Source organism: Rhagoletis zephyria, unplaced genomic scaffold (assembly GCF_001687245.7).
Source record: "Rhagoletis zephyria isolate East Lansing unplaced genomic scaffold, Rhagoletis_zephyria_1.1 Rzeph_scaffold_03226, whole genome shotgun sequence".
Lineage (NCBI taxonomy): Eukaryota > Metazoa > Arthropoda > Insecta > Diptera > Tephritidae > Rhagoletis > Rhagoletis zephyria.
The window spans coordinates 178-12750 of record NW_016160309.1 but is presented as its reverse complement, the minus strand read 5'-3'; the positions used below and the strand labels follow the sequence as shown (position 1 = coordinate 12750).

The window sequence follows — 12573 nt, the reverse complement described above, 5'->3', positions numbered from 1 at the left end:
TACTGGAATTGCCCTGCTGCAATTTGGACCTCATCGAAAAATAAAAAATAAAATATAAAACGACGCACAAAAACTAACCGAAAAACAAGTGCATATTATTAAATTAGAATCAATAATTACCAAATTACACTCAATTAAAATATAGAAAGGATAGACTTAAAATTTTTAATTTCTATATAAATAAATCTAAACTAAAAATGTTAATAAATTCAATTATCGGACAACACACTTTTTCGTACACAAATTTGGTTAGTATTAAAAACCGAATTGAAAATAATTAAAACAACATTAATGAATTTGTAAATAATTTATATTAGAGTAAGAGAGAGATAGACAGACAGTTATAGAGAGAGAGAGAGAGAGCGAGATATAGAGTTTGAGAACGAAGTAAATGGTGTGAAAGTAGAGTTGCATTGCGAGTAAACACAAAAGTTGGTGAATGACAAAATTGACTATGTGGAATCGAAGGGGCGGATACTCGAAACTTTGAAGCTTTTAAGTTTATTAAATTTCAGCTCTTTCAGAACTTATGTAATGCTTTTTACAAAAATGCTAAATTCATAATATAAATTTGTTTTTTTTTTGTTGTTTCTGCTTAGAAAAAAATTTTTAAGTCTGTGGATTTTTTATCAAACAGCGAAAAAAAATTTAAAATTTTTTTATTTTTTTTTATGTATCTATAAAACATCAAAAGGAATTTTAATCGCAATTAAAAAAAGTGTTTCAGGAAGAAAAATATTTTGTAATTCAGCCATTTCTTGTAGTTTCTTTTTTATTTTTTTTTTACTATTTACAAAAATGCTAAATTCAAATTTTTTTTGTTAGGGCTTAGAAAAAAATTTCAGAGTCTTTGAATTTTTTTATCAAACAGCGAAAAAAAATTAAAACTTTTTATTTTTTTTATGTATCTATAAGTCATTTTGACTAACAAGATGAACTATCATCAATGATATAAAGGCTACTTTTGATTATTTCCGCTGAAAAGTCCAATCGCTATCCCTGTCGTCAACGTCATTTCGACTGTCAACATAATCTGTCATCATGGCAACTTTCGGTCATTTCTACTGACAATTCAAGTCGTCATAATTGTAACTAATGTAATTTATACGTCATTTTGACCGACTACATAAACCGATAACAAGACAACGGTTGGTCATTTCGACTAGAAAGCACATCGCCGTCATTTCTGATAATTTCCAATCGCCATAATTGTCAACAATGTCACTGACACTTTAGAAATTTGATCTAAACAGAATTGCCCTTAGGTGAGAAATTGAGTATTTCTCACTAACTAAATATACATACATATAATTTTTTACTCAATTATGAGCTTAAATAATTAATAAAAACATATATGTATGTATGTAAATGCTTAGTTTTTAATAGTGTTGGGCAGTATCGATACCAAAAGTACTCAGAAGTCGATTCTCAAAAGGATCGGCAGTACTCGATTTTCAAAAGTATCGATACTGAGTACTCCAAAGTAGCATTCAATCGACGTTATTTGGAATTAATATTTTAATTTGAATAGACTCCTGCCACCTAGTGAAATTCTACACCAAGCATTGAACTGCTACCAACTTATGTATATTTAAAGAAACTACTCGATTCTCAAAAGTACCCGATACTCCCAACACTAGTTTTTAATCGAGTATCACACGGCGGTCGCGGATTCCACATAAATCATTTTTGCACAGAGCGCCACATATGTATGTATATGTATTCATTTAGATATAAAACAGCTTATGGATGTATGTATGTAGTATGTACGAGTATGTTAAATGAGTTGTAACACATACTAATGCAAATATATGTATGTATGTATGTATGTACGCAATGATGGTGATATATGCAATATTCAAATAGTAGTTAAAAAATTGTGACAACAACAAAAAATGTTCACACAAAAAATATCAATGCGTGGGTGTACGGACGTGTATGTGTGGATGTGTGTGTGTGTGGGTGCGTTTGGTGTATGTCTTATAAGTTGAAACCATAAGAAGAGCTTTTTGAAATAACAACAAATACATATATAAAGTTTTGAAAATCGTTTGCTGAATAATTTTGACCATGATGTCGATTAATTAGAATGCAAATGTTTTTGAAAGAATTCATCTATGCAATGTATGTATGTACGAGTATATACGATAGATGAGCGTAAACAGATCGATGCATTAAATTACAAGTGATGCGAAAATGCAAAAAAAAAAATGATTGTGTGTACTTATGCGAATACTTAGTGACTTACATACGTGTACACTTATGAATATATTGTGAACTTGAATCTGATATGTATGAACGTTATGGTGACGGTGATGGTGATGGTGATGGTTACGGTCATGGTGTAGGTGAGTCGAGGTGAATTCTGTACATATAGACTATGTTTGGAAACATCTCTTAACTGAATATGATTAAAAAACGATTCGGATATATTATGTTTGCTTGTGTGTGTGTTCTGTATTAAATGTAATGAGCACAAAAAAAACGCAATTATCTAAAGTTTGCATTGTTTATTTGGAAACAAATTTTGGTTACGAACAAAATGAAATTCATACATTAAATTGAATGCTTGAATATTTGAAATTGTATGTTTCATTTATTTTGTTTTTGTTTTTTTCTTTTGTTTTGTTTTTTTTTTTTTAAATAGATAGTTTAATATTTGTTGTTTTGTTTGGGGTACCTGTGGTTAGGTTTATTTCGGTCGCCCTCTGCCTGTGTCCCAAAACGCGGAACTGCGGTAGTTCGACCTCACTGCTCATGCCAACACTACTCAGTCCATCTCTCCAGAAGTAACGGATATCTCGCATCGTGTAACCGACTTCATATTACAAAATAATATACATATATATATTTACAAAATGACGTCATTTCCCAATTTTTTTTTTTTTGTTTTTTTTGTTAATTTTTCTTAGGTGTTTTTGTTAATAACGATTTTTAAGTTTAATATTTGTGTTTAAATTGTGAAAATGTGTTTGATTGTTTTCTTTTTTTTTTTGTAATTATTGATTTGTTTTGAAAAAAAAGAACTTAACTAGATTTTTATATGGCTTATATACTGATTATTGATTACTGATTACTGATTACTGATTACGATTAAAATGATTGATCGCTTGATAGTGATAACTGTTTTCGATGTACTGGAATAATGTTCGAATCGGAAGTGAGAAAAATAAGTCATAATAATGACAAAATTAAAAAGTCTTAAACGAAAATTTGTATGCATCAAGTAGTGAAGTTCGAAATATACATTTTTAGAATTTCGAATTCAACCCTGAAAATAAAAAATTAATTAAATATTAAAGTAATTGAAATTGAAACAAAAATTCTTAATAAGTCATGAGGGGCACTCACATGCTTCGAAACCGTTAAGGTTTCATCTGTATCACCCTGTGGTATTTTTATTTCAGTTTCGAAGAAAAAATACAACCCGTTAAAAGCTTACTTCTAGAATAACCTGTTTACACACCTATATATGTAGACTAGGGTGGTCCCTAAATGTAGAAAGCAAATTTTTATATCAGATTTCCCAAGCCTCGGCCCCTACGTTGATGCTATTGTCGAAGATATCACATATGGATTTTGGTCCCGATTGAAGTCGGCTAAGACGTTTCGCACAGGGGTCAAAATTCACCTTACCCTATGAAGACGTCTTATCCGACTCCAATCGGGACCAAAATTCATATGTGATATCTTCGACTTTAGCAGTAGCGATTTTGGGCATTTAATGAAAAAAAATATTTTTAATTTTTTTGAGTCCAAAGAGGCATCGGGCATCTCACCCCGTTGCGAAATGCCTTAAACGACTCCAATCGGGACCAAAGTTTATATGTGATATCATCGACTATGGTTGTGTCGATTTTGGGTATTAGATGAGAAAAACATTAATTTTAAATTTTTATGTGATATCTATGACCATGGTATTACCGATTGAGGGGGTGAGATTGAAAAAAAACGTTCATTTGATTTTTAAGGACCACCCTCACGTAGAAATATTACAGAAAGTTTTCCGAAAGCTATACTCAAATTGCGGACGTATGTATATCACAGTTTTGTAGTACAAGTTCGAATTTTGAAGCCGTTTTAATTTTATACTAAAAAAAAGTTTGAGCTTAAAAGCTAAACTTGAAAGCCCATGACGAAGTGGTGGATCTCGCTGGTCAATATAAAACTAAGCTTCCTGCGTGCGAGTTTTAATTAAGTTATTTTAGACTTTTGAGAACTTCCGCTGCACTTCGTCCGCCCTCTACAAAATCAGTCTACGAGACATTTGGAGATATATGCATATGCAACATGAGGCAACGGGGTCTCCACAAATATTTACACTCCACATTGCTTTGGAATCTAACGGTACTTACAGCGCTATTTATTATGCCGATTATCTGGCCACAACTATCACCAGTAGTCCTCCACAAGTGCTGGGCAAACTGTTGCTGAACGCCCTTAGTATTGTGGGCGGCTAGTCGAAAGACCAAACTACCTAAGTCGCTCACTAATTCTACAGCCTAATAAAGTTTAAAGGGCGGTATGCATGCCGCCTACTAAAACCCTAGAAAGCTTCCATATTAACTTCTTTCTTGTCGATTCTGAATTGGGCCTACAAGAAAACTCTACAGCTGCCTCGAAATAAAAGCAAAAAGTATAAAAGAAGATACTTTTGACAAACCTCCCATTAAGTCATTATTTTAGGTTGCCAGATCACTGCAGCTTTTTCTGCGAAGAGTTGACCTATAAGGTGGCAATCGTTCATCACCAATGAAAGCCTCATGTTAAAATTGCCTGTCGCTTTTATGCAAACGAACCGCAACTATGAACGGTAAGTTCTCTTTCTGACCGGTATATGATATTTTAAGTATCGGTACTTTTACCTGCAGGGTAGATACAGATAGGCCGAATCACATGGGTTTTCCTATACGCATTTTTCTTCCATCTACTGTTAAGAAATATTTAAGCAGTTTAGATTTCTTACGTAGGCATTCTTCCGCCTTGGAATTATTGTCAATGCAATTCAGTTCGGATTTGGTCGTAAAACAAACCGAAATTCTTGAGGCTTCCCACTGTGTTAACCGACTTTTTGTGTGCACAACTACCAAATGAACGGCCAACAAATATTAATAGTAAGCTAGTTTTAATGAAGATGAAATGATTGGGTTGGAAGTGCTATACCTACATAAAATATATTGTTGCCCTTGTGGATACTAGAAACACCGCTGATATAAAAGCTACATACATAGGTCTACTATATAGAATAACTTTTGTGAAATTTGCATTTAAATAAATTAGAATTTATTTGTGTCGTGCATATCGAAAATTAATTTCCTGAATTCCTGTCTGACCTTCAGTTCAGTTTCACTATTAAATAAGTACTCACTCACTTACAATTTACTGCTTCTAACAAAAGAAAGAAGGCGACCGAAAACCAACCAGTATTTCAATTCGTTTCTTTCTTAAATTCATTTCATTTACTAAATATTTAACTCTGCAATTTTGAAATTCGGTGGTCATTTTGTGAATTTTTATGTAATAATGAATATTTCCAAGGTACTAAAATGCACTTCAACTAAATTAATGTAATTCAATATTCGGTAATAGAGCTTTGTAATGAGCTTTTTGCGATTGGCTTTTGGGTAATTACTGAAGTGAAGATGGTGAAGTTTCGTAAGGAGCATTTTGATTTGAATGTATTTGTTGTAAAACTGTTTCAAGTGAGGAATATTTTGTACTAATTCAATTAAACGTTGATGATTTAAGACTGGGTAATTTAATTGAAAATAAAGTTAAATTTAATCAAATATAAAATTATTTTCAAACTTAGGATAAATAAATAATTCCTTGTTTTAATTCATCAGAAAAGCAAGTAAAAAATTATTGGAAAATAAGTAAAAATTAAAACCTGAACAAAAGGTTACGCAATATGTGCTATTTTTGTAGTCGAAATGTGGCAATTGCCTTTTTAGTTAATTATTCGCAAAATCGAATTGCGAGAATCCGATGGTTGAATTTTTCAACCTAAAAAAAAGTTTATTTTAGAAAATAACGTAGACTTTTGATTTCACTGCCACTTTTTTGTAACTCTTACAGCCGATTTCACCAGCAATTTAATTTGAAAATGATTTTTTGTTTTCTGTCGATTTCCACGTAAAATTCAAAAAATTTAAATCATTTTTCACTAAACTGGCTTGGCTAAAATTGGCTGTTAGTAATTAAGTAAAACTAAGCTCAAGTTGAGTGCAAGCTTTTAGTCAAGTTATCTTCCTATAGCAGTGTTGGCTAGATACTGCTTTCATCCAGGAAACTTCTATATAAATTTAGTTAAAAAACAGCGGAGCATATGATTTATGAAAAAAAAATTTGTCTAAGCGGGTTAAGCTCACTACTTTTTCACCCCAAGCAAACTAATAAGAATTGAGGTACATTTTTAGTTAATTATATCCTATTCGATTTATTGCTTTTAAGCTTGAAGCTTTTCAATCAAAGAAAGCGAATCGTAGCGAAGCTTTTCCCTAATAAAAATGCTTTACTTTTGAAGTTGCTGAAACTTTTTTAGAGCTTATTATTCATTCGAATAATTAGAGCTTCCTAGGCTATAAGCTAATTTTCTCTTTATTGCTAGTTTTAGAGAAAAACTTTCAAACTTGAGTCTAAAATTTTCCCGTTTTAACGGTCAAGAGCTATGGAGTTATATTTTTTAAAGCAAACCGAAATAATATACTAAAGCTTTTAAAGAGCTTTTACCAAAAAAGCGAAGCTTTCTGAGACGAATATAAAAAGTACCTCAAACTGAAATCGAATACTAAGTATAAGGGCTTATTGTTTATAGTCTTGCTATTTTTTTTCAGAATAATCATTATAAAAAATTTAAATTTCGACGTCCCTTTTCCAATAGCCCAATTCGAACAAAGCAGTTTGCTTTCAGTGAACAACTTTTCAGCTAAATCTCGTTGAAAATAAATTCAGCCATGACCAAAGCAGAAGCTTTTTCATACTGTCTATAGTTTTCGTATAGACAGTTATAGAAAAAAAGCTCTCTTCGATCATAACTAACTTTCTCCTTATTTTCTTAAATTTTTTTAATACAATATGAAATTGTAGTTTAAGCTTTTCAAACATATATATATTACCCTAGCAATATGTTCAAAATAAAGCGCTAAATATTAAGCTTTCACGCTACAACCAAAATTCTAGCTATCTGTAGAAAGCTTTCATAGAAATTTTCTTCTTTTTTTTTAATTTGTAACTTAGAAAGTAAAGCTCATTTAGATGTATTTTTTTTTTGTTGCTGTTTAAATATTATACCTGCAGTTCCTAGCACTTAAGCACTTAATACGGGTGTTGCAATCTTTTTAGCATTAGTAGCAAACATAACCAAATAAATTGACATATTTTTTACAAAAGTGCCGACTACTTAGCAATTATTTTGACGCCTCATATAAATTCATTATATTTTTTATTCAGTGTAATCAATTTTTCTTAAAACTATTTCAAATCACTTTCATTTCATGACGATACTTATCCTATCCTATCGCAAAATCTAAGCCTATGTACACACTAAATATACAAATAAATTTTTATGACTATAAACTAAACTAAGCACTAATTTCTATTTAGGTCTTAAATTACGAAAATCTTATTTACGTTTAAAGTATGCAGTTATACACATATTTATGTTTGTATGTATTTTGAATAGCAAAAGAAATATTACTTACAGCTTTCGATTTCTATGTGGCACAACTGCCGATCCATAGGAAAATATTGAAGATTCATTGGACACGAAGCGGTAATAGTCAATCTGCAAGAATACAGCCAGCATGGAAAGGTTAATAAAAAATGCACAAAAAAACTATTTTGATATAATTTTTAGTATTTGATAAACGTTTCTATGAAAACTAAAACCATACATTTTTTTTTATTTAAGCAGCAATAGTAAGCTTTTACACGTACAAGCATAATTTTTACTAGAAGGATATTCAAGTAATATCTTTTAAGAAATTATTACCGAGGAATTTTCTCTTGCGCGTTACACGTATCTATGTATCGCAAACTTAAAATAAAATATATAATAATTGGTCTCAGTCAGCCACGATGTCATTTGTATTAGCAGGCTTATGGTTGGAGTCTCCAGTTTGAAATTGACGGGCGACATATTAAGTTTGGAAAAATTCCCAGAGTTGGAGGTGTCCTAAATGTCTCACTGGTTTCAATTAGCGTGCTGTACACACTCCAGCTTTCTGAGCAGCTTGTTGACTGGTAAAGAGCGAAAAAATTATCTCAACGCAGAGGCCCTATTTCTCACTACTTGCCCCTCTAACAGTAGAATGCAACCACTGATACTCCTTTCAATATCTGAGACCAAAGATCTCCGACGGTGTTCGCTCTCTCTCTGAAAAATATCATGTATCAAGAAGTTGTGTACGTCATTCTCTTCCGCAACAGTTCTTTTTAAAAGCATGTTTCAAAGAGGTTCCTCTATGTCAAGCAAGCCTGCTGTCTGCCTTAAATAATAAAAAATAAGTGAATTGGTTTGATTTTTTTCGGCATTTTTAATAATTTTATCTGAATTACTCTGGAAGTTTCTGGGAATATTTTTTCAATTTTTTTTTGTATTTGGAGATTTTCTTTAGGGCCTTTCAGGATGCTGTCGACACTTTTTGGTACTATTTATAATTTTTCGACTTTCACTCGAGACTTTACGGAAATGTTAAGTAAAAACCGTACACTTGTTTCTTAGGTTTCTTTTTTACTAGTACTTTAGAGATATAGAACAAATGTTAGTGATTATTTTGTGCTGAAAAACGCGAGCAAATTGTGTCTACATTTTTTACCGAAAAAAACTAAAATGCAAAATTATGCGGTGTGCTTGCTTGAAACCATAGATTTTTAAAATCTACTGCAGCTTTTTTTGCTTTTTATTACAAAACTTATTAATTTTAGGCACTCTGTTTCGCAATAAAAATTCTATATAAATATTAGGCAATTTTTTATACAAACAAAAAAACTTGTCTTCCAAAAAATCTTGAATTTCGTTGCTTTCTTAATATTTNATTTTGATATAATTTTTAGTATTTGATAAACGTTTCTATGAAAACTAAAATCATACATTTTTTTTTTAAGCAGCAATAGTAAGCTTTTTCACGTACAAGCATAATTTTTACTAGAAGGATATTCAAGTAATATCTTTTAAGAAATCATTACCGAGGAATTTTCTTTTACGCATTGCATGTCTGTATCGCAAACTTAAAATAAAATATATAATAATTGGTCTCTGTCAGCCACGATGTCATTTGTATTATCAGGCATATGGTTGGAGTCGCCAGTTTGAAGTTGAGGGGTGACATATAATTTCTCTGAATTCGATTTTTTTCGTGATGCTGTCGACACTTTTTGGTACTCTTTATAATTTTTCGACTTTCACTCGAGACTTTATGAAAATTTTAAGTAAAAACCGCACAGTTGTTTCTTAGGTTTATTTTTTACTAAATAGTACTTGAGAAATATAAAACAAATATTATTGATTGTTTTGTGCTGACAAACGCGAGCAAATTGTGTCTACATTTTTGACCAAAAAAACTAAAATGCAAAATTAAACGGTGTGCTTGTTTGAAACCATAGATTTTTAAAATGTACCGAAACTTTTTTTGCTTTTTATTACAAAACTTATTAATTTTAGGAGCTCTGTTTCGCAATAAAAATGCTATATAAATATTAGGCAATTTTTTTTCTTCCAAAAAATCTTGAATTTTGTTGCTTTCTTAATGTTTCTACTTGAATAACCTTTTGTCTCAGCTAAATATACAAAAAAAAAAATAGCTCTAATATTGCATCATTTCATATACATAATAAATACATAGTACGATTATATACAAATTTCTTCACATACAAACATAAAGGTGAAATGGTGTGGCAGCGAGTTCAATTGGATTAATTAGCATTTGATTTATTTACTTTAAAAAGTTTGTTTTTATGGCCTACAACATTATGTATGTCCATGTCTTGATGTATTTCTAAGTAGTTAATATTCTTGTTATAGCGAAAAAAAAAATAATAATNAAAAAAAAAAAAAAATAGCTCTAATATTGCATCTTTTCATATACATAACAAATACATTGTACGATTATATACAAATTTCTTCACATACAAACATAAAGGTGAAATGGTGTGGCAGCGAGTTCAATTGGATTATTTAGCATTTGATTTATTTACTTTAAAAAGTTGGTTTTTATGGCCTACAACAATATGTATGTCTATGTCTTGATGTATTTCTAAGTAGTTAATATTCTTGTTATAGCGAAAAAAAAAATAATAATAATAATAATAATATGCTATTACACTAATGGGCGCTAAATCGCAACTAATAAATCACTTTCAACAGTTTTTGGCAGCTTTTTTGCAAAAGTTTGTGAATTTTTCAGCAAGCTATATGTATATGTAAATTAGGTATTATTTCTTTTTGCTACAATGCGTCTTTACAAATGCAATTTATTTACATTTTATTTCTTACAGTGTGTATATAGGTATAATACAACAATTTGTTAATATAAATATTTCAATTTACTATAGCGTGCATATGTATGTATGTATGTTTAAATAGATACGCGTTTCTAATGTTCGTAATTTATATTTAGTATATATTAATATATATATGTAAATAGTATAAATNCAATGCGTCTTTACAAATGCAATTTATTTACATTTTATTTCTTACAGTGTATATAGGTATAATACAACAATTTGTTAATATAAATATTTCAATTTACTATAGCGTGCATATGTATGTATGTATGTTTAAATAGTAAATAATGTTCGTAATATATATTTACGATATATATATGTAAATAGTATAAAATTGCAGCTGCAAGTGTTACTTTGTTTATACATTTGCAATAAAACCATAAGAAAAAGCATAACTAGGCATACTTTACACATTTTTATTGCATTAATGTATGCTGCTTTTTTTCTTGTTCCTCTTTCTTATCAACATGTTCGTATACACGCAAGTATATACATATGTATGTATGTATGTAGTATATATGCAACATGTTAATTATGCAGCATAGAGAGTTTGTGTCAAACATTTATGAACGAACGACTTACTTACACGCCATCATTTCTCTGCGTAATTACACTAACTCACGCTCATTTGGGGTNACTTACACGCCATCATTTCTCTGCGTAATTACACTAACTCACGCTCATTTTGGGGGCTCACTTAATGTCCTTCGCAATGCGTTTTGCATGTCCTTTGTTGCGTTGGCTTCATTTTCAATCCAAATTTGCAGTTCTCTTCAACAGAATTGTATGCATTTTTTTTTTCTCTACATACGTAGTACACGTGTGTATATATATATNTCAATCCAAATTTGCAGTTCTCTTCAACAGAATTGTATGCATTTTTTTTTCTCTACATACGTAGTACACGTGTGTATATATATATTTTTTTTTATTGCTTTTGGACAGATTCTTGTTTAAAGGTAGTAGAAAATATTTCCCCACAGAGTGCGCACCTTTTTATGGTGTAAAATACACTGTACACTGAGGATGCTACGATGTCTTCTGGTTTAGTTTAAAGTTTCGTTTGGTATAAAATATTTGTGTATACATAATTTGATGAATTTTTGATTTTTTTTTTTTAGATGAAATTTACAATTTCTTAGGGAATCTGTTTTACACTGTACCTTTTGGGTTTTTGCAAAAATTGGACAATAAAATAAACTTGATTTCCAAAATCTCAGGAAGAAATAAATTTGCTGACTTTTTTGGATTTTATGTAGTATAACATTCGATGCTTTCATCAGACAAAAAAGACGTATTGTCTGATTGGGTGAAGGACTATTGCGAACACTCTTTACTGGAGATCACTATCGCGCCTGTGTTCACGGGCCCAGGCTGGAGTATGTTTTCCAGTAAGATATGTGAGATGAGCCAGATATGCAAGCTTGAAAATGGTGACATTGTCTTGGACTTCAAGGGCTCCATGGAGCATGGACTGCATTTTTGCAGTAGGTACCCAATACTGTAAAAGTTTCCTCTCTACTTAAAAGAAATATATTTTTAGGGCAAATGCCTCACTAACTACAAAAATATATCCTCATATTTATCCTAAAAATACTAATTATTTCTTTGTCTCATTGAGTTATACCCACATGGTATATATCCATTGCTTGGGGAAAAGGCGGGCTGGCTGCAAAAAATTCTTGACTCCTCTCATAACGATTTTAGACCAATCAAGCTCTCAGTGTTTTTTCTCAAAACTCTGGAGAGTGTATTTGATCGGCTTAATAGTATAAACAGATTCCTAGCGATCACCTGCTAGCAGCTTAATATAAGAACATCGCCGGAGGGTCGGCCTAAACCACTTGCATACGGTAATCACTGCATATATGGTTTTCTACATGGAGGCGTAAAAATGTTAGAGAAAATGTTTCAATTTAGGAGTATACTTTTGGTTACTCCTTATCGTGGTAGCCTATAATTGAAAATCTCCAGAAAAAGGGCATCAGTGGCTCTTTATTCAGCAAGAGTGCAATTTTTAAAAGAACGGACCTCTCTCCTAAGATAATTTGCTGTCTCTGTTTAACT

At 31.0% G+C, this 12573-nt stretch overlaps 1 protein-coding gene across 1 annotated transcript in view; it reads right to left on the bottom strand.

Annotated features, from left to right (window-relative positions):
- The window catches only part of Rdl (Resistant to dieldrin), a gene marked incomplete at its 5' end in the record, with an annotated part of 41698 nt that extends 33904 nt beyond the window's left edge, over positions 1 to 7794 (bottom strand). The window contains one exon of the mRNA XM_017623503.1: positions 7704 to 7794. Within this exon, the coding sequence (XP_017478992.1) occupies positions 7704 to 7794 (91 nt within the window). The remainder of the gene's footprint in view (positions 1 to 7703) is intronic.
- Between the last annotated feature and the right edge of the window lie 4779 nt (positions 7795 to 12573).